Genomic DNA, 22,926 nt, shown 5'->3' on the forward strand with positions numbered 1-22,926 from the left:
AAAACTATCTTTTACAAGCCCATCTGTACATACTCCCAAATAGGAATTCAAAAGATTCGCACAATTTCCTCCCCAGAAATCCTCTTAGCCTGTTGCAGATTATTTGAGGACGTGATCAGTGAGTAAATAATACTTGAAGGCAGTTGTAAGCAGCTTTACAATTAGACAGGAGCCCTTGTCTTTAATTGGAGCTGAAAACCAGCTGGTTTTCTCTGTGCTCCCCATCGTAAATCCATTGAGTACTTGAACATTATAAAATAATTTTTCAAGTTGTTCTAAACCCTGGTTCTGAGCAGGACCAATAACCAAGTTTTCTAGCTTTAGATCAGCAAATTACTAGGTAACTCCTTGATTATTCTTTGTGTCACCTGCATTGGATCTTCCTTTTTCATACCTTTTTCAGGTGCTTTATTAAACATGAGATCTTTGAACTGAAATCCATTGGTATCTTTCACATTATAAGCCTTTTCTTTGTTTATATGTGTTGCGATCACTCTCTCTAAACCCGAAAACTATTTTGAAAAAAGATGTGTCACCTTTATCCCTAGAAAGGAGAGAGGGAGAGGAGATTGGCCCCAACACAGGATATAAACATATTTGCTATTATGGTTCTGTAAGTTGCCATGGACAAAGAAGCAATGCACAAAAAACCTGAACACATGTCTGGAACATTACTCATAGCCTCCTGTGGTCAATAACACCACTTTTTAAAAATGTGTGGTTTTTTTTAATGTTTATATATTTATTTTGAAAGAGAGAATGGGAGGAGGGGCAGAGAGAGAAAGAATCCCAAGCAGGGCTCTATGCTGATAGACGCAGGGCTCAAACCCATGAACCGTGAAATCATAACCTGAGCTGAAATCGAGAGTCAGACGCTTAACCAACTGAGCCACCCAGGTGCCCTTTAAAATGTGTTATAGTCAGGCCAGCTAAGGAAGGGACCAGGGGGCGGTCCTGGGAACACATGGGGCAGATTGTGCTAGGCCTCTTGGGAATCTGCTAAGGACCAAAGCTGATTTCTCTATCCCTCAGAGGCCCCAGGATCTCTGCTGTCCTTGCTTCTCTCCACGCCTACCTGATTCCATTCTGTTTCTCAGCATTCTCTTTATATGTGGCCCAGCCTAACAAGCCCACAGCCAATGATGATGCATATTTGGTAACAGCCCCCTATGTTTCCTAATTCACATTCTTGAAGAGAAAGAGAGACCAAGGAGAAAGAGAAAGAGAGAGAAATTTGCCCAGCCCAGCCTATAACTGATTTCCAGCCCAGCTGGAACTTAGTTCTCTTTGGATAAGGAGACCACCCACAATCTGGTCATCTGGAGCCAGAAGAGCAAGGCCTTGTGGCATTTTCCTTTCTCAGACATGAGCCCCTAGGTCTCTCCTTTCTTCGGGAATAATTTTCATAAAGGTGGGCTGTGCGCAGGGAAGGAAGGAAATGAAACCAGCCAAGTATAGACGACAAGGCAAGGCACTCAGCCAGAGAGTAACAGTAGGATGCTGCCCACTGGGAGAGGGAAGAGCTGAAATACCCCTGGAATATACCCAGGTTGTCATGGGCTAGAATCTACATAGGGTAGTTGAGTGAGGGGTTTGGTGGGGCCACAGGGAGCAGGACACATACTCACATGGCACAGGTCTCTTCAGTGGCCCCATTAGGGCCTTGTTCTCACACTGCCAGGGTCACTGGAGCCCTGCACTTGAGTGTGCAGCCACCCTGGACCCTCCCCCACCCCAAGAGCTCCCAGGATCTGACAGCAATGAGTGTGTTGTCAGAGTTGACAGCCCCCACTATCTGGTGTTAGGACTGTTCTGGGAGACTGGAAACACTTTATTGTTTGGGGAATCTGGGGGTTTCATGAGCTCTGATACAAAGCACAAGAATGAAGATTGTAGGCTCCTTGTGGTAAGGGATTGTATCTACTTTTTGTCTTTCACGTGCAAGACTTCACGCCTGAAGCAGGGTTGGTCTTCAGAAGTGTTGGCTGGTTGAACACATGGATTTAAGAGAATGAAGTGAAAAAGGGAAGTGAACAGAGGAGAAAGTCCACAGGAGGGAAAGCGAGGAGAGGAAGGAGAAAGAGAAAGTAAGAGAAAGCCGAAGAACACATGTGGTAAAGGAACGTATAAGGTTCCATGCACTCATTCATTCAGCAGGTATTTTTGAGCGCCTACTATGTGCCAGCCACCATGGTGGGCACTGGGGATATGGCAGCAGACAGAATAGACAAGTTCCTCTTTTCATGATACCCACCTTTTAATTGGAAGAGGTAGACTTCCAAAGAACAGCAACTAGTTCCAAATCACACGTTGTGATAAATGCTATCAAGGGAACAGATGAGAGGTTGAGAGAAAGAGCCTGTCTGGAGGGAGAGGATTGCTTCTTTAGATTGTGTGATTAGGGAGGCCTTCTTGGAAGAATTAATTGCCCTTCTCTGGAACAGGGCACATTCTGGAAGAAGGAAGAAGAGGATGCTAGGAAAGCCTAGTTCCAGAATGAGACAGTAAAGAAACAAAACTAAAAAATGAAAATAACTGTTAATGATGCAATCCAACAGCCTCCATTCTGTTGGTAATATAGCAAATGAGGAGTAAGCCTGTTTCACCATGAAGTGAAGATGACCAGGCATTGAGCTCTTCCATAATCTTAGAGATCTCAAGAGTTCGCAATAATCAGAAACGTAAGGAATAATCAATTCATACAGTACTTTGCAAATAGTTAGGGGGCTCTGGAAATAAATGTAGACTCCTGAAGGGATCACTAACGGACTCTAGAGCCATAGATAATCAGTTAATGAGCTTCTTTATCTATGTAAAATGAGAGGAAAATAGCAAAGACTCAGGGCTTAAACAGGGCTTGGCTTGGAAAAATATTTTAAAATAAATTGCAGTGGTTTAAGGCTCTGGGGATTTGGAATTTTAAAACCACTCACCGTATTATTTCCCGAGCAGCAGAAAGTAACCTGGACATTTCCCCATGCTATCATTTTTAACCATCAGATTTTGACAGCCCTGATAATCGTGCTTAAAATAGATCCATTTCAGAATGGTTATTGATCACATGCCAAATAACCATCATGAGTCCACTCTGCATGTTCATCAACTGATCTCCATAGGGGTTGCCTCTTCAGTCCACCCCTCTTCTCCTTCCCCCCTTAAAAAATGGAGATTGCAAAGTGTAACCCATGCAAAATTTGTGAATAAAGAGACACGTCTGTTACTTTTTAACTGCCCACTCTTGATTTTCCTTTCTTTGGGTAACAGGGCTCCAGTTTTCTCAGGGGAATTATTCTTCCCTCTCTCTCTCCCTCTCTCTCTCTTTCTGTCTCTTCACCCCCTCCCTCTCCCCCTCCCTCCCCATACCCCATTCGCTCTTGCAAGCAATCTTAGAGCCTAGTCTGCTCCTGACTCCCACTCGCCCAGTCAGACCATGTCCTCCCAACCTGACTGGGGATCCAGGAGTAGAAAGTAGCCAAGGTTGTGGAACTGGCAGCAGTCGTGAAAAGCTGACATTAATTAGTGCCCACCTCTCAGAGCCCAGGAGCTGTCCCACTTCTTGACCCAGTTCAGCTTTACCTCTGATTTTATGAGCCACCCGCTCTTTCCAAAGGCAAATTCCTTTCTCTTACTCATTTTCTCCTTCAAACTAGAATCAAAGTTAGTTACTTGCAATCCACTATAGACTGATATTTCTTGAATGTTTTAGGTCAGAGCATTCTATATATGACAAGTTTGTTACCATTATCTTCCCCTTGGAAGAGACTGAATTTATCCTAGCGAAATTGAACGGCTCATCTTTTGTAAAGCACACTCTGATTTCCAGACTCTTCACCATGATCCAGCCATTTTCTCCTCGAATGCTCTTCCAGGCCTGCATTTCTGACTGTCAAAGTCCCATCCTTAGTCTGTAAGCCTGAGTTCAAATGGAACTTTACTTAAATGTCCTCCTTTCTATGAAACCTGATAAAAACATGTTCTCTTACTATATACTCTATGCTGTCTCCTGTACAAGAGTATAAATTCTCTGAGAGCAGGAGCAGAACCTTATCATCCAACGACACCACTGCCTTGCAGTGTGTGAATAAATGCTTGTTTCAATGTATATGCTCCATGTGTTTTGTGTTTCTTCCTCTGCAAAATTCTGAAAAGGATTGTAAAAGATGTGAATTGAATTCTATCTAGAAACCAGTTGCATACTCAGAGTTCAACCACTGGGTTCTTAGCTGGTCTTTGGGAGACCGGTAAGCCCCTAAACTTATGAGCAAATGTTCTTAGATATATCCAGTTGTACTTTTCCAACGATGGGGTCTAAAGCTTTTGTTAGATTCTTTTTTTTACAATTTTTTAGAAGTTTATTTATTTATTTTGAGAGAGACAGAGGCAGTGCAAGTGGGGGAAGGGCAGACAGAGAAGGAGACAGAGAATCCCAAGCAGGCTCCGCACTGTCAGCTTGGAGCCAGATGTGGGGCTCAAACTTACAAAACCGTGAGATCACGACCTGAGTTGAAACCGAGAGTTGGACACTTAACCGACTGAGCCCCCCAGGCATCCCAAGCTTTCATTGCATTCCGAGAGAGATGTGTGGATCCATAAAAGTTTAAGAATTACTGGCCACCTGCATAGCTACAAACAGTTGGAGTAAAACATTTATTACCAATGTACTATGTGTTGGGAACTATGCTAGACTCATTCCCTTGATTTTGTTTTATCCTACCAGTGACCTAATGCAATAGTTCTTAACAGTAACATTGGTGATAATTATTACAGCTTACAGTTATTGTATGCTTTCTAATGTGCTAGGTACTCTTCCAAATACTTATTATTTTTTAAAATTTACATCCAAGTTAGTTAGTATATAGTGCAACAATGATTTCAGGAGTAGATTCCTTAGTGCCCCTTACCCATTTAGCCCATCCCCCCTCCCACAACCCCTCCAGTAACCCTCTGTTTGTTCTCTGTATTTAATAGCATCTTATGTTTTGTCCCCCCTCCCTATTTTTATATTATTTTTCCTTCGCTTCCCTTGTGTTCATCTGTTCTGTGTCTTAAAGTCCTCATATGAGTGAAGTCCTATGATATATGTCTTTCTCTGACTAATTTCGCTTAGCATAACACCTTCTGGTTCCATCCATGTAGTTGCAAATCGCAAGATTTCATTCTTTTTTTTTTTTTTAATTTTTTTTTCAACGTTTTTTATTTATTTTTGGGACAGAGAGAGACAGAGCATGAACGGGGGAGGGGCAGAGAGAGAGGGAGACACAGAATCGGAAGCAGGCTCCAGGCTCTGAGCCATCAGCCCAGAGCCTGACTTGGGGCTCGAACTCACGGACCGCGAGATCGTGACCTGGCTGAAGTCGGATGCTTAACCAACTGCGCCACCCAGGCGCCCCGATTTCATTCTTTTTGATTGCCGGGTCATACTCCATTTTGTGTGTGTGTGTGTGTGTGTGTGTGTGTGTGTGTGTATATATATATACACACCCCACATCTTCTTTATCCATTCATCCATCGATGGACATTTGGGCTCTTTCCATATTTGGCTATTGTTAATAGTGCTGCTATAAACACGGGGGTGCATGTGTCCCTTCGAAACAGCATTCCTGTATCCCTTGGATAAATGCCTAGTAGTGCAATTGCTGGGTCATAGGGTAGTTCTATTTTTAGTTTTTTGAGCAACCTCCATAATGTTTTCCAGAGTGGCTGCCCCAGTTTGCATTCCCACCAGCAGTACAAAAGAGATCCTCTCTCTCTGCATCCTCTGCAACACCTGTTATTGCCTGAGTTGTTAATGTTAGCCATTCTGACAGGTGTGAGGTAGTATCTCATCATGGTTTTGATTTGTATTTCCCTGATGCTGAGTAATGTTGAGCAGTTTTTCATGTGTCGGTTGGCCATCTGGATGTCTTCTTTGGAGAGGTGTCTATTCATGTCTTTTGCCCATTTCTTCACTGGATTATTTGTTTTTTGGGTGCTGAGTTTGATAAGTTCTTTATAGGTTTTGGATACTAACTCTTTATCTGCTATGCCACTTGCAAATATCTTCTCCCATTCTGTCAGTTGCCTTTTAGTTTTGCTGATGGTTTCTTTCGCTGTACAGAAGCTTTTCATTTGGAGGGGATCCCAATAGTTCATTTTTGCTTTTGTTTCCCTTGCCTCCGGAGATGTGTTGAGTAAGAAGTTGCTGCGGCCGAAGTCAAAGAGGTTTTTGCCTGCTTTCTCCTCGAGTATTTTGATGATTTCCTATCTTACATTTAGGTCTTTCATCCGTTTTGAGTTTATTTTTGTGTATGGTGTAAGAAAGTGGTCCAGGTTCATTTTTCTGCATGTCGCTGTCCAGTTTTCCCAGCACCACTTGCTGAAGAGACTGTCTTTATTCCATTGGATATTCTTTCCTGCTTTGTCAAAAATTAGTTGGCCATACGTTTGTGGGCCCATTTCTGGGTTCTCTATTCTGTTCCATTAACCTGAGTGCCTGTTTTTGTGCCAGCATGTTCCAAATACTTATAAGCTCAGTTAGTACTCCCCAGAATCCTTCTGGACAAGTGATATTTACAGTCCTCCTCCTTTTACAGATGATGAAACTCAGGCCCACAAAAATTATGTAATTTGCCTGAATGCATGCAAGTAGTGGTAATCCTGTATTCAAACCCAATGGGTTGACTTCAGAGCTTGCCTCCTTAGCCATTACACTGTACCGTCACAGCCAGCACATGATAAAGCTGGAATTCAGCCCCAGATAATTTAGCTTCCTTTTACGGCTTCTAAATTGGGGTCCAGATAACTCACCAACGTCATAGAACCAGGAGGTGATAGAAGCCAACTTCGAACATAGCCTTTGTTTGATTCCACAGCCTTTCTATTCATCCTCTGCCTTAGAGTGCCCTCACTGGACTAGGTCCTCTACGGAGGCTGCAAAGAGGCGGAAGGTTTCCTTTTTTAGTGGGTCCTGCATTACCTGGGAAGAGGCAAAAACCTCCATCACCAGTCTCAAACAACACAAAGGCAGGAACCAGACTCTCCTTTGTCCACTGAATACATAGCAGGCGCTCAATAAATATTTGTTGATTCAATCAGCATATTTACAGAAACAGAGATGGCTTCTAGGGTGATTCACTCAGCAGGGAACATTAGCAGGTGCTTAAGCAGGAATTGCAATTGCAGATGCAGGCAGGTATCAGAAATGAGTGATGGGATTCACGGGGTTACAAAAGGCCACAATTGGGCTGAGGTCAGACACCGTTTAAAAGCACACAGGCAGGGGCACCTGGGTGGCTCGGTTGGTTAAGCACCAACTCTTGGTTTCAGCTCAGGTCGTGATCTCACAGTTCATGAGTTCGAGCCCCGCGTTCACCTCTGTGCTGACAGCATGGAGCCTGCTTGGGATCCTGTCTCTCTGCCCCTCTTCTGCTCACTTGTGCTCTCTCTCTTTCAAAATCAATAAAATTTAAAAAATAATAATAAAAAATAAAAGCAAAAAGCATTTTTAGATATTTTCCCTCATGGAACCCTTATGCCCCCCTCTGCACTATTGGGCAGAAAAGTCACACAACTAAAAGAGGAGTTTAAATCTAGATAATGTGACTTCAGGATGAGCACTACTCTCTCCCAGCTATGGATTAAAAGTGTGGAAGTGAATGTAAGAGCAACGTCATGGCGGAAAGGGGTCCTCCAGAGAAAAGGAAAAGCTCACAGGGTGTTGGGAATGCTTAGGAATTGGAGGGTGCCTGGATGTCAGCATGGCCTGTAAAAACTGAGTGGTAGAATTATTATACACAGTCTGCCAGAGAGGATGTGTGCTTTCCATCTTGAAGTTCTCTGTAATTCTCTAAGCTGTGGTCCTTTCCATGAGAAGGGAGAGCTCTCAGCCCAACAAAGGAGCACAGCTTTATGTTGCTCTTCTGACAATGGTAATTGATTTGCTCTAATGCTTCTGTGTTCTCACTGGGGACCTTTCTCATAAACAGTGACAAACATTTGCAGAGAGCTTTCATCCATACTTCTCCAGCCCCAGCCCTGAAAGGCATCAAGCTACAGAGCCAGGAAGCTCAGTGGTCATGACTTTATTGCTGATTTTACAACCCTAGCTACCAGGAGGAAATTTTCTGAGTCCAACAGAATTCGAGCCGAGTTTTTCAACCTTGGCACTGTTACTTTTATGGGGGCTGTCCTGTTCGTTGTGGAATGTTTCGAGTATCCCAGGTCTCTACCTGCTAGATACCAGTAGTGGCCTCCTCCATATCTCCCTCCAGACATCACCCAAAGGCCCCAGGGGAGCCCTGACAAAGAACCACCAGCTTAGAGACGCACACACAAATATACAAGTGTGCACATGATTGCTCACAGTGTATATAGTCACCTTGACACAGGGGCTTTTTTTTTCCCTTTGCTCTTTTGGGGGGATTCCCCCCTTTACCCTTGTAGGGTTTTTTTTTTGTTTGTTTTTCCTTCCTGTTGATTTTGTTTGTTGTTTGGTTTTTAATCCAAAGAGGAATCTTTGCTTCGATCTTGATTCCCATTCAAGTCTGTCTATTTCATAAAACCTTTACAAAGAGGGGATTACAAGCGCTAGCATTATTGACCACCGCTGTGTGCTTGGCATTCTGCTGAGTGTTTTTTAAATTTAATCCTCACAGTAAGAGGGAGGTCCTGTTGTACCCATCTTACAGATGAGGAAAATGAAGCACAGAGAGGTTGACTCACTGGCTCTAGGTTGCACTGTTTTTGAGTGAAGACAGTTGGGATTCGGACCCAGGCTGTCTGCTGACCTTGTCTGCCTCCTTGTCCGTGATACACTGCCCTTCTTTTTTGGGTGAAACTTACAGCCTCATTAGCATGTGCCTCTTCAATTCCCTACCTCAAAACAAGGACAAAAATGGAGTGACATCAGGCCTGTGGGTCATGGTCACATTCCCATGCACTGAAATCCCGTGTGGTGTGCAGATTATGGAAACACTGGTTTAAGCACCAGTCATGCAGAGGAGAGCCGGCACTGACTGCGGACATGTCTTTCTCTTGTCACCGCCAGAGTGTCTCTATGTGTTCCCGTGCCAGTGGAACTACCGTCCCGATCACTGCATGTACGGAAGCAACTGCAAAGAGGCTGAGCGGGAAGGCGTGTCTGTTCTGCACGGGAACCGAGGCGTCTACCATGATGAAAAGCAGCCAACTTTCAAAGCACTCTATGAAGCAATACGGGATGTAAGTGTGTTCTTGCCGCTGTTCAGCACACACATGCTTATTCAGCACGAGACGGTACAGGCGCTTTGGTCACCAGTGCCTTTGAAGGCCAGAGAATCCCCCAGAAGCAGTGAGTGATATCCCTTTCCCCAATCCCAGTCACTATTTCATTATATCCACTTGCCCCCTCACACTATATCCACTCAGTATTTACAACTAAGTCCTCACACTATATCCACTCAGTATTTACAACTAAGTTCACTTAAGGAGGAAATTAAATATCATCAGAAAGAAACCCAGTGCCATTTGCCATAATAGAGGGGAATGCGTTAGGGTAACGATAACATAATAAGAACAAAATGATATTATGCAGCTCGAGCTTAGCCTGTTGCCTGGTTGCCAGCATCCTGTTGAACAAGTGGGCGTGGAGGTGGTCGATTAGGACAAGGGGTCCGACTGTAAGTAAGAATCAAGTGTTTATTTACATATTGCAACAGTGTACTCAAGAGGCAAAAAGAGGCACTAGCCCCTGTGTTGCATTTTTACCCTGCAAAGGGTACTGATCAGCAGAATGCAGCCTAGAGGCAAAAGTCATCTCAAGGCCTCTGCATCCTTAAGACCCTGACCTTAGGCCAGGGGAGGAGGAAGGAGAAGGGAAAAAGGGAGGAGTGGAAAGATACCACCCTCCCAAACCATTCCCCCCCTCCCGTGTCCATCCTCCCCATCCCTTGTGCCTGGGAGGCCTCAAAATGGGGTGCCTGGGATGGAAATGCAGATATGCATCTGAGCGTGGCTGGCCCAGGGCAGGGACCTGAGTTTTTGACCCCAATTCCTTCAAATAAACTACAGGGCGTTGCCTGTGCACCAAGTCAGATGTCACAAGGGTAGCTCCCAGCCCCTCCAGAGCCAGCCAGCAGTACTGTCATTACCTGTGATTGAGTCTGAAAGATCACACAGTAGAATTTAGGCCTGGAGCTGGACTTCTCACTGCCTGAGGTCCCCTCTTACAACCTTGAAGGGATTGATTAGCAAGTGCTGGTGAATTAAAGATACCTGGGAACTATTTTCTTGCAGTAAATGGGAAAGTTGATAAAAACCTCACTTTGGGGTTCACTACCTAAAATCTCAAATACTGCCTGCTTTTGCCTTGCATCCCACACTGTGGGAAATGCTGCATTCGATGTTGCTTTTTATCTGGAGATTGTTAGGAGTGGCACAGATTCAGGGATGTCCCTTTTGAAACCGTAATTCCAAGACGTAGAGTAGGGGTCAGCAAACTCAGGCCAGATCTGCCTTGCTGCCTGTGTTTGCAAGACATGTGGGCTATGAATGGTTTTGTAAATCACTGGGGAAAAAGGAAAAGATGAATATTTCGTAATGTGAGACAGTGATATGAAATTCCAATCTCAGCATTCATAAATACAGTCTTATTGGGACACAGTGACACCCATTCATTTATGTGTTTGGCTGTAGTTGGTTGGAAGCCATCATGACAGAGACGAGTATTTATAACAAACTGTGTAGCCCACAAAGTCTAAAATATTTACTATCTGGTCCTTTATCGGAAACATTTGCTGGCCCCAGACATCAAGTATGTAGATTTAGAGGATTTTTTTCTTAAGAATTTAGAAACCCTCACGGTGTCACAAGTGGGCTTTGGTGGGAGTGAATCCTGAGACACAGGCATATATTTTTGTGTGTGTGAATACTGTGCCTCTTGCTAAGGAGAGTCTCTGGAATTTCCAGAATTTTCTCTGCAGGGAATGAGTTTAGCCTGCATGTAAGCTAAGCTAACACTGCTTTCTTCTCCTGCATTTCCTGCTGGTGGTTTTCAAAGACCAGGTGATTTAATTACACAGAAAATTTGCTCTGTACTTAGTGCTACCATCACGTTAGATATTCAAACATGGCTCCAGGGGCAAAGCCATTGAGGAGTAGAAACAGAAGTTCAATGAGTATGCAGCAGGTATATATACCTCAGAGCCGTTCTTGGGTTTCTTTTGTCATCTGTCAACCCTAGTCTGGAATTGAGCAACTGTGGCTCGAGTTACAATACATCTTGTTTGCTTTCTGGAGGAGCAGAAAGAAAACAAATAACTGTGTCATAAATGATCCTGCCAAATACCCTCAATGATGATCCTCCCATGGGCCTAAAGGGACCATTTTCACTGAATCATTTCAGACAGGAATGCTCACTAACCCCATCCTGAAACCTGATTAGAAGTAGACTCCCTCTTGGAAGACATGTTTCCCCGCTGTCCCCAGGGCTGGGCACCGTCATGTGGTGGGGTCAGGGCTTGGGGTAGGGGTCAACGGACCTTGGTTCAAGGCCCAATTTTTGCCCCTTTCTGGTGATTAGTCGTTAACTCTTTGCTCTTACCTTACTGGGCCTCAGTTTCCTCATCTGTGAAATGGAGATGATAATATTACCTACCTCATAAAAGTGTTGCAAGAATGCAACAAACTGATGGTTTTTAAACTTGTAGTATGGCACATGACCTATGGTTGTGCTCAATAATTAGAAGTTATTAACAGTTTCACACTTGCCTCCTTTTCTACCTTGTCCACATAGTCTCACTTGCTCTCTCTCTCTCTCTCTTCCTAAGTATTTTCTCTCTCTCACACTGTATTTCTTTCTCCCTTCATCCCTCTCTGAAAATATTCTTCTTGTCCCTCTCCCCTTTCCCCCTTTCCTTCTGTCCCTCTTTCCTGCTTCCTTTCCTTTCCATCTCCTGTCTCTCTCACACACACATCCTAAGCCTGTGTGTCTGTGTTTGGCAAAGGAGACATGCAGTCTCCTCCCATCGTGACCCAAGGAAGTCATCTATCAGGTACACGTTCTGTCAGTAGTTCTTCCAACAATCATCTATTGCAGGAACAATTCTAGCTTATAGAAACTCAGAAGTTAACAAGACTGACAAAGCCTGGTCCCCAGGACGCATATATTGTGGGTGGAGGAAGCCAGACTATACTCACATAAACAAAGAAAGACGAAAAATCATACCAGGTAGTGAGAGGTGTTAAAAGGGAACCGAAGCAGGGCGATGGGCTGAGAGTCAGGGGTAGGGAGGAACGTTAGTGAGCTGGGGTCCTCAGGGGGCCTCTGCTAGCCTGGTAGTGTGATTAGTGGGGGCAGCCCTGGGGCAGTTTAGGGGGAGATACTGCTAAGGAGAAGGAATAAGCCAGGGAAAGCCCCTGAGGCAAGGGTGAGTTTGGTGAGCCCAAAGGACAGGGAAGAATTCAGTGTGGCCAGAAGGACAGAGACACCAATGACAATTCCAGGTCACATGGAGCCTTGAGGACAAGAGAGGAATTGGAATCTTACTTTAATTGCAGCGTGAAGCCCCTGCAGGAAAGTGATACGGTCTGATCTTTGCTTTAAAAATATCACCTCAGTAACTCAGCGCAAGGAGGCAAGAGTGAAAACACAAGGGCTATTGATGAGAGTTACTGGAGATATCCAGGAGCAACATGGGGATGGCATGTACTTGTGTGGCACCGGGAAGGTTGGCAGTGGTGGCCACATGTAGGATTCGTTGGAAAGACAGATTTTACAGCATTTGTGGATTAATGAAAAGAGGGACGTGGGAGGGAAGAAAGAATCAAGGATGACTTCCAGGTTTTGACCTATTTTCCTATCACTAGGGACACCATGATGAAAAAGGAGTTGATCAGTAGTCTAAATTGTGCTGCGGAAGAAAACAGTTGTCCCAAACATGGTCCTTCTTGCGTTACATAATGCATAATCTCCTTCTGGGAAGAAATTCGCATTTCTGATAAACACGCTTATGCAATATTTCTGATGAACTTTAAAGGGATTAAGGCTTGTTCTAGGAAACCAGACACCCACCCACTCTGCTGCCAGGCAAGCATTTACTGACCTTTTCACTCTTCTTCCTTTTTTTTTTTCTACTCTCTTTGTATAAAATTTTCTTGCCAACAATGAATCTTTAACTTCATTTACTAGAGGCCTTTTCCATTTCAACCAGATTATAATAAAAATTTGACACATGCTCATAACTACATGATCTTCAGGATCTATTTTCGAAAATTCTGTTTATAGACACCTTCCATGGGAAGACAAGAGAATGTTTTTTTAAAAATGGGGCACCGGGGTGGCTCAGTCAATTAAGCATCTGACTCTTGATCTCAGCTCAGGTCTTGATCTCAGGGTCGTGAGTTCAGGTCCTGCGGCGTTGGGCTCCACACCCCACAGGGAGCCTGCTTGAAAAGAGAAGAAAAGAAAATAAAAGCACAGGATTACATGGGAAAAAAACCAACAAGCAGTGTTTGGTACCTGAATTATTAAAATGAATTTCATTGATGTTAGATTTCACTAGTAATTGCCAAACTGTGGACTTCATCAGATTACTATAGACATACCCTAGAGTTTCTTCATTTAAGATTGAGACAAACACAGGGGCACCTGGGTGGCTCTGTCCCTTCTGCATCTGACTCTTGGTTTCAACTCAGGCCATGATCTCATGGCTCGTGGGATGGAGCCCCGCATCAGGCTCTGCAGTGGCAGTGCACAGACCCTGCTTAAGATTCTCTCTCTCTCTCTGCCCTTCTGTCTGTCTGTCTGTCTCTCTCTCTCTCTCTCTCTCTCTCAAAATAAATAAAAAAATTGGAAAAGAAGAGATTGAGACAAACAAAATATGTGAGGAATTCAGTGTCTTATTGCAGGTGGTGTCACATCTCTACTTGAGCCTTGCTTCTCTTCAGCAAGAGCATACTATGTAGAGAATATCCTGTCCCTGAAGATACATGTTGGTCTTAGCTTTTAAGAGTTTTAAGGACCCAAATAAACCATCTTTAAAAAAAAAAAAAAAGAACAAAAGAAAGAAAGTGAAGCCCAAATAGGGTAAAGTAATTGCCTCAGGTTGCACAGGATTGAATCAGGTTTTGAATTTCTATCCTCAGAGTTCCCTTCCACTATGTCTAAGAACATCCAAACTGAGGCACCTGGGTGGCTCAGTCGGTTAAGCGTCCGACTTAGGCTCAGGTCATGATCTCACAGCTCGTGAGTTCGAGTCCCGCATCAGGTTCTGTGGTGACAGATCGGAGCCTGGAGCCTGTTTCAGATTCTGTGTCTCCCTCTCTTTCTGCCCCTCCCCCACCCATGCTCGCGCGCTCGCGCGCGCTCTCTCTCTCTCTCTCCCAAAAATAAATATTTTTTAAAAATTAAAAAAAAAAAAAAAAAAAGAACTTCCAAACCTATGCTTGCATGCTTAATTCCCTGCTTCATTTTTTGGTAAATGTTGTTTGCGTTTTAAATGGCATTTCAGTAACTAAAATAAACATTTTCTTTCATTTTTTTTTAAAACCATTTTTCAGTTTCCCTTTCAAGACAATCTCTTCCAATCCATGTATTACCCTCTCCAGCTGAAGTTTTTGGAGACTGTGCACACTTTATGTGGACGAATCCCACAAGTGTTTTTGAAGCAAATCGAGAAAACAATGAAAAGGGCTTACGAGAAACACGTCATCATCCATGTGGGCCCCAACCAGATGCACTGAATATTTTTCATATTGTCGCAAGCGGATTGGGCATCTCAAGAACAAGGACATGTCCATCTTTAAGCTGCCTGTGTCTCTTTCGTGTGAATATTTAATGGTGCTCTGTGACAATTGCGTTTTAAAAGCTTCGTTAAATGTTGCTGAATTAGTCGCCCCTAAAAGGAAATGTGCTTTAATTTTTTCTAAAACGGTATTTATCTCTCTCTTTTAAAAAAAAAAAAATATTATTACACACTTAGCATTGTTCAAGCAGGTTGAGCTAGCTGTGAAGAGGAACTTTTGTGAGCCTTCCATTTCCTGTTCAGTGTCTGAGACAATGTCAAAGGCATCTCGTGTTGTATATTTATCTAGTATTCTTGAGACTCTTTCTATGTAAATGACTCCCCCATACCCTTCTTGTAAAAGTAATACATGCTTGTTGTAAAACAGAAAAATGTTCAAAGGTTGTAGAGGAGAGGGGCACCTGGGTGGCTCAGTTGGTTAAGTGTGCAACTCTTGATTTTAGCTCAGGTCATGATCTCACGTTTGGTGAGTTTAAGCCCCGCGTTGGGCTCTGCTCTGACAGCGTGGAGCCTGCTTGGGATTCTGTCTCCCTCTCTCTGTCTCTGCCCCTCCCCTGCTTGCTGTCTATCTCTCTCTCAAAATAAATAAAAATAAACCTTAAAAAAAAAAGTTTGTAGAGGATGTAGGCCAGTGGACCAAAATCAAGATTAGATTAGCCATAATCCTACCAACCAATTATTTTAAAGGTAGTTACTTCCAGCCTTTTTTTTCCTACTCATATATTTATTTGTTGGTTGTCTTTTCCATTGTAATACATATCTGAAACAGGTAGTTTGAGTAAAAGCTGGCCCCTATGCTGAGATTTTTATGTTGAGACAAAAATTTAGACAAAATGATTGTATTTACAGAGCTGGAAGAAGTATTCAAATTTCAACTAATTGGGCAGTGTTAAAGGATGAAGCATATCTGGGGGTATTTTTTAAGAAAAATTGTTTAGATTAGTGGAAGGTTAAATCATAAGAAATATTTATGCAACCATACCTTCTGAAAGGAAATTCAATCATTGTGTTAAACGCAAGGGATCAGTTTAACAGAGATGTGTTTTTGTGTTTAACTACAGACAAAAACATTTTATCTCTTACTTCCATAGGTGTGACCTTCTCTCTTCTTTAAACTCTTGGGCAACGGTTGGAAATTGAAGGCCAACTTCAAACTTAACGTGTACAGAATAGATAGTTCATCTGATTCCATTGGCAAGAAAATTCAACTTCCTACCAGCCTTGGAAAGGTCTCTTTAAATGTTTTTTCTTCTCTAGGCTGACCCATCCATTAGCCAAGGAACTGGGCAGGTCTTATCACCTAGCTACAGTAGAGGAAATTCTATATTCCCCAGAGGGATCTGACTTAATCCCTTGTTGCTCCTATAGCTGGTAACAGGGTAAGAACATTTTTTATAATGCTTTATTTATCTCAAAAACCTTGTGCCTAAATGATCTTGATGTTTGCAACAGCCTAATGAACTTAGTAGGGGCCTCTATCATTGGACAAAGAAGGAAATTGTAACCCAAAGAAACAAGCATACCCAATATAATTGCTGTTCTGTAACACATACAGGTATGTATAAGATGCATCCTCTTTTACAGAGGAAGTTTGGAGACAAAAATATTAAATACTTTTCATCACATATAGATAGTAATCTAAAAGTATAAAATGAAAAATAATATTTTGTTAATGCAAATATGGTATGCTATATATTGGAACCTGGTAGGATATCATAGGTACTATATCCACAGAAGAAGTCTTAACCGTGCAAAAATATATGAAAACCTCAGCACTACAAAGAAATATGTAGATGCCAATTAATATTGGGATCTAGTACCATTATGGTAGTAGCAAATTTTAAAATGTTAAAGTATTAGCCCATACCCTCCTTTTGATCAGTTGGGTGTCAGGTGATTTATTTTTGTTAAGGAAATTACCATTAAGATGTGGAACTCTTCACTGTTATATTTTATGTTTCCTCATTTCACCATTAAAGGTGATGTCATTTGTTAGTTTATATCTAGAGTCTGTGGAGGAATTTTTGGATTGTCTTTTGGATGGGGGAAAAGTACCCTACATACCCACAAATATGGTTTTACTGAAAGAGCCAGGATGTGAACATTATTGCCTGACTTCCATTCCAGTTTTGCTACATGTTCAGCATGGCCACGAAACCCTACAAACGTCATTCACATTTTTGGTGGTTTATAAACCTAAAAAAGTTCTATTCCTCCTCTGGTGAGTCCTACAAAAAATGTGCTATAAAGACTTTGAATATAGAAACGCCTTTTCTTTTATGAGAATCTTACCCGCAACTCTTAACTATTGGTTCTGGTCTGAATACATAGAATCAGATTTCCAGCAAAGGTCCATGATACAATTCTAGAACATTCTAGAATGATGCATGATGAGAATGTGAAACCTTAGAATTTAGTGTGGTTTTCTGCCTTGGAATTTCTTCATGGTATCCTGAAATTTTGAGGTGAGTCTGGTGGAGAATCTGCAGTTAATTTTCTCTCGCAATCGCTACTACCTGAAAATGCTAATTGTTTTCCATCTAGTATATTACCATGAGGCGGTGTTTCCTCTGCCTTTGATAATTCCCAGACAACTACTACATTAATGCCTTTGAAACCTGGGAACCACAGATTTTAATTTGGTGGACTCCTAAAACATGTACCCTGTGATCTGAAGTTTGCCAAAGGTTGGGTTGTTCCATATGGCACGTAGAATCTATACAGGAAGAGCATGACACTGGTTCTGTCATCCCCTCTTCTTGTTTCCTTCAGAATTCTACTCAAACACATGTGACTACAGAGTTCCACTGGAAAAATGAAAGAACAGGGTCTAAGAGCAAAATGTAACAGTATTGTTGTATGCATTGAGACTGAGACGTTCAATAGTAGGGTCACTAGAAATGCTTACAATATTTTTCTTGCTGAGTTTTTCTTTTCTAATATAAACCTCAGAAATTGTGACTTACATTGAAAATTTCAACATTAAAAAAAATTAACTGGCTAGAAAATATGTTCAAGTTTTCCTTCAACTTCCTGAATGACAGTTTAGCATTTCAGGGTATAACACTCCAGCTTTGCTATTTATTTGAAATGTCTAATACATATTCAGGACTTCCATTGCAAATTGTGACTATGGGTGTATTTATTATTGAAATGGGTATTTATATGGACTCATCCAGGGTGGAGAGTATTTATCTTATTACAATTATGGTGTTGATAAAACAAGAATGCCATACAAAAACTTATTCACGGTCACAAAATAGGGATCCGGTGATAGAGTAATTACTCCAACCCACCTGGAGGACAGGACAACATTTGTACAAATTTAGGTTTATGTATAAATTTTGCCTGTTATTTATACAAACAAAAAAATAGGTTGCATGTATTGGATAAGCTAACATGAACAGGATTTTATGACTGAATTTAGAAACACACTGAGTTCAGAATTATGTTGGATGTCATGGGGGTACAAATTATTATATCATCAATTAGTATTATGGTAAGCAAGCTTTCTTAGGTTTTTCTGTTTCTTGGGTCCTATGTTTTCATCTCCCTTTCACTTCTGCTTTTCCCTTCCTGTCTTTGATGCAGGCTTCTAAGCATTACCAAGAGGCTTGGTGTTAGTGGCAGAGTGACAGAACTTGGGGAACCCTGTGCAGGCAGAAGGAAGTTCTAATCCTTAGATGGAATCTTTATGATAAGAAATTTTCAAAAAAATTTAAAAACCATGCAACACATACATAGACATATACACGCATGCACCGCACATGCCTTTTACAGAAAGAGCTCTGTGAATCCATTGTGCTCTGTGAATTGAATTATAGAGAGTGACACCTTAGGTCAACTCATTTCACAGTGACAGAGCTGGTATTTGAAGCCGATGAGATTTCTCTGCCAAACAGAGAAAGTTATCCTAGTTTTTGTTCTTCCCAGGTCAAAACTGGAAATAGTCTCGTGAGTCCTCAAGAAAAAGCACTGGTGTTTGTGTCACCGTATGCCCGAGTGTGTAAGAATCTGGTGCGGTTTCTGCGTCATTAGTTTCACGTTTGTGTTGTCCCTGAAAAGTGCGCCCGTTGTTTATAGCTCCCAAGGAAACCCTGAGTAGATTTTTTATGTTGGAAAACTTATTTCTTGGTGATTTTTCTTTGGGAAGAAATGCACATTAAAAAACCAACACTCCAAAGAAAATTAATTGTTACATCAAATTAAAAGAAACAGAAATATTATGATTTAATTACTTGTCCTTTTGAATGCCATCTCCTGTTTTATCGATTTCTTGTTGTTTTTGTTTTTGTTTTTTTAAATTAAAAGCTTTAAAAAAGACATGTCTTTTTTGGTGTTATTTTGGAAGTGTGTTTCTTTTCTTTTATAAGATTTCAAGTTTACGGGGCGGCTGGGTGGCTCAGTCGGTTAAGCGTCCAACGTTGGCTCAGGTCATGATCTCACAGTTTGTGGGTTCGAGCCCTGCCTTGCGCTCTGTGCTGACACCTCGGAGCCTGGAGCCTGTTTCAGATTCTGTGTCTCCTTCTCTCTCTGCCCCTCCCCTGCTTGTGCTCTGTCTCTCTCTCTGTCAAAAATAAACATTTAAAAAAAATTTTTTTTAAGATTTCAAGCTTAAAATTTTATATTAAATAGTAATATTTAATTCCTTCCTTTTAAAGATTGGTAAAGTAATATTTGGTTTGGTAAACAGCTTAGCCTATTTTTAAAAATCATTAAAACTTTGCTTCATTTTAAAAAAATGCCGTATTATAGGGGTGCCTGCTGGATTGGTCCACAGAGCATGTGACTCCTGGTCTCAAGGTCGTGAGTTTGAGCCCCATAAAATTTAAAAAAAGTATTTTTCAAATGCCATACTATAAATTATATGCTGTTTGGTTTTAATGGTGTTTTGTGTTTGAGATACAATGAGCAGAATTTGGAGGATGTAAAAATCAGTTGTCCCCATTCCCACATTTTATTTAGCAAAGTTGAAACTTACTTGTAAAGCTAGTAACATATCAAAAATAACTGAACTGTACCATGAGTTTTTGAGTCTTTATAAAGGTTTTCCCCCCAATCCCTAATCTCTTTTTTAAAATCAGCACAAAGTACTCCATGCATCTACTGAGTTCCCTCCTTATATTTTAAAACATTTAAAAAGCTAAGATACTTGAATATGTTTTTCTGGAACAAGTGGGAACCCACAACCAATCATGATGTGACATATAAGCTTCAGGAACTACATGCAGTTTACATTGAGTTTAAATCCTAGCCCCACCATTCTCAGCCTGACCCTCTTTCCACTTCATACTTCCCACCTACTAGGACAGGGCTGAGGATGACTCTCCTTCTGGATTGTGGTGAGAAATAAACACAGAAACACAAAATCTCAAAATTTTTAAAATTCCTTGTTTGTGGAACTCTACCTCCACTAAGTAAATGGCTAATAGATTAAAAAAAATTTTTTTTTAAAGTCTATTTATTTATTTTGGGAGAGAGCCTGTGTGCACAAGCATGAGCGAGCAGAGGAGGGGCAAAGAGAGGGGGAGAAAGAGAGAATCCCAAGCAGGCTGTGCACTGCCAGCATAGAGCCTGATGCAGGGTTCGAACTCGAAAAACGTGAGGTCATGGCCTGAGCCAAAATCAAGTGTTGGAGGCTTAACCAACTGAGCCACCCAGGTACCCCTGGCTAATGGATTTTTAAAGGATATCAGATTGAAGGGATGCCAGCTGAATCGTCTGCCATGATGTCAGAGATTTTACTTACCGGAACATCGACATGCTGAAGTTCTGCTTTACAGGAACATAGGTGGAAATGTTGGAGACTCTCTGGCTTCAGTAGTTTTTACCCTTCCCAAAGCAATCCTATTTTAGTTGGCTTTCTTATCAAGTCCTTAAGCTGGAACACAGTTCAAAAGTAGCTCTCTGGTATGCCATCATGATCCTATGGTATTCCCCTTCCTTCTCCTCCTTTGTTTTATAAGCTGGTAAACGTCACCAGCATCCATCCCCTCGCTGCCTCATTCCAGAAACCTGGCTGTTATTCTTTACTCTCATCTGCTTTCTCTCCCTCCTTGCACACCACCCTCCTCGTTGAATCATCATTTCCCCACTAAAACACCCCGCCCCTGATACCAGTTTCTGCGGTAGCAAAAACCCTTCGAATTGTAAGTGACCACACACAACTTCAACCAGTACAGGAAAGCCAGAGAATACCTCCAGAATATTAAGAGTCCACTTCCTGTATTTATCCTCACTTTTGCCTCCATTGAAACTAGTACTGTCTGCGGTCTTTTGATCTCTGGCCTGGATTGTTTTTCTCATGCCTGTCTTATCTCTGCATTCGTTCTGGCCCCCTCCAAACCACAACCCACCCCACCGTGTGTGAAGAGTGGTTCCTTTGCTCCTATGATAATGTCCAAACTTCTTTCCAAACTGCCCAGAAGTCCCTGTGTGATCTTACCTTCTGCCTATCTTCCTGGCCTTGTTTGAGTTATTCTTCTCCACTCTACTAATCATCACTTATGCTGGCTTGTTTTCTCTTTGTTTAAGAAGCCAAACTCTTACCCATCAAGAGGCTCTGCATGTGCCTGGAATCCTCCAACCTGCAAATTCACCTGGCAAATTTCTAGTATCCTTCAGGTCTTGACTTAAATACCATTTTCTCAGAAACCTTCTTGGATTCCCCAACCCTCCCCCCTTCCCCCCACCACACCACCATAGGGGCAGATCCTCCTCTTACATTCATTCATGTCAACCTTTTCCTTTGCAGTGTATATTATAATAGCAACAATACTTATTTGCGTAGAACTTTTAGTTTATTGACTGCCTTCCCCACTAGACACAATGTTCCTTGAAGGTATGTATATTCCTTGCTGATCTTGTTCCCTGTTCTATGCCCATCACCTAACTCAATGACTAATACATTTCTGGTGCTCAAAATATATTTATTGAGAATAAATGAGGTGATTGTGCTGCATCATGAATTGGGACCAATTCCTATCCACAAAACTTCATGACACTCTGTATTGACTTTTGAGTGTTGTTCTCAAAAACGATTTTTTTTCCTGTAAATGTTCAGGGTTCTAGGTTATAATACCCTATCCTCTAAAGTCTCATTCATTGAAAGTATATTGATTCATTGAATTTCTTGGAGATTTACTAACTTGTCCTAAAAGTGACATGGTTGGGTTAGATAATGTTTAAATTCCTTTCTACTTAAATGCTCTGTGTTTCCATTATCTGTTTTTTGTGGCTCTCTTGTGGACATTTGTAGGATTTTGGCTGCCTGGAAACCACACTACGCATGGTCCAATTTCTGAATTAGTTAAAACTCTTTCAATTGCAAGTGACAGCAAATACAATTCAAATTAATACACAGGAAAAGACACAGAGAGAGGGAGACAGAGAGAGAGAGAATGTATTGCCTCATGTGAGTGAAAAGTCCAGAAATAGCTCTGAATTCAAGGCTTAAGTGATGCCAAGGGAAATGTATCATTTTAACAATGCTTTTTTTCATTAATATTTTATTGAAAACCGCACATCCTTCTAGGATTCCAGCCATAAAACTTTCATGTCATTTCAATAGAATCAGTCCATCTTTGGAAAAATACATTGTCTCCGTGTCCAGCTGAAAAATTGTGTTGTCAACCTGGGTCAAGACATCAAGAAAAGTGTTCTCCTAGTGTATGTTTTAAAATTAATATATCTTTTTCCCTTCATTGAGAACTACCATTGACCAAATAAGGCTCTCATACCAGAAATGACTCACCAACTAATATGAATGGATGATGCAGTGGGGGGTGCATTCTCATAAACTATTGGACAAGAGTAATTTATTACCATCCCCCCAGTCCACAGTCCCATAGACTCTGAGAGGTGAGAGTCAAAATCATGAGCATAGATGTGTCTTCTCAGGCTAGAACTATAAAGAGACTCTTGGGAATGACTTTGCCTGTTTATTGAGCATTTAAATCTTATCAGAATAATAGCACTTCTTGATTCATAGGGACACATGTACCCCAATTGTTTGTAGCAGCAGTTTCAACAATAACCAAATTATGGAAAGAGCCTAAATGCCCATCAACTGACGAATGGATAAAGAAGATGTGGTTTATGTATATGATGGAAAACTACTTGGCAATGGGAAAGAATGAAATCATGCCAATTGCAGGAATGCGGATAG

At 41.7% G+C, this 22,926-nt stretch overlaps 2 protein-coding genes across 2 annotated transcripts in view; both read left to right on the top strand.

Moving 5' to 3' along the window:
* The window catches only part of GXYLT2 (glucoside xylosyltransferase 2), a 97,663-nt gene extending 79,756 nt beyond the window's left edge, over nucleotides 1-17,907 (top strand). Inside the window, exons 7-8 of the mRNA XM_049643171.1 lie at nucleotides 9,026-9,198; nucleotides 14,515-17,907. Of these exons, the coding sequence (XP_049499128.1) occupies nucleotides 9,026-9,198; nucleotides 14,515-14,697 (356 nt within the window). The 3' untranslated portion in view covers nucleotides 14,698-17,907. The remainder of the gene's footprint in view (nucleotides 1-9,025; nucleotides 9,199-14,514) is intronic.
* The window catches only part of PPP4R2 (protein phosphatase 4 regulatory subunit 2), a 411,406-nt gene that overhangs the window by 323,803 nt on the left and 64,677 nt on the right, over nucleotides 1-22,926 (top strand). The gene's annotated exons all lie outside the window — the stretch shown is intronic.

This window comes from Panthera uncia, chromosome A2, assembly GCF_023721935.1.
Source record: "Panthera uncia isolate 11264 chromosome A2, Puncia_PCG_1.0, whole genome shotgun sequence".
NCBI lineage: Eukaryota > Metazoa > Chordata > Mammalia > Carnivora > Felidae > Panthera > Panthera uncia.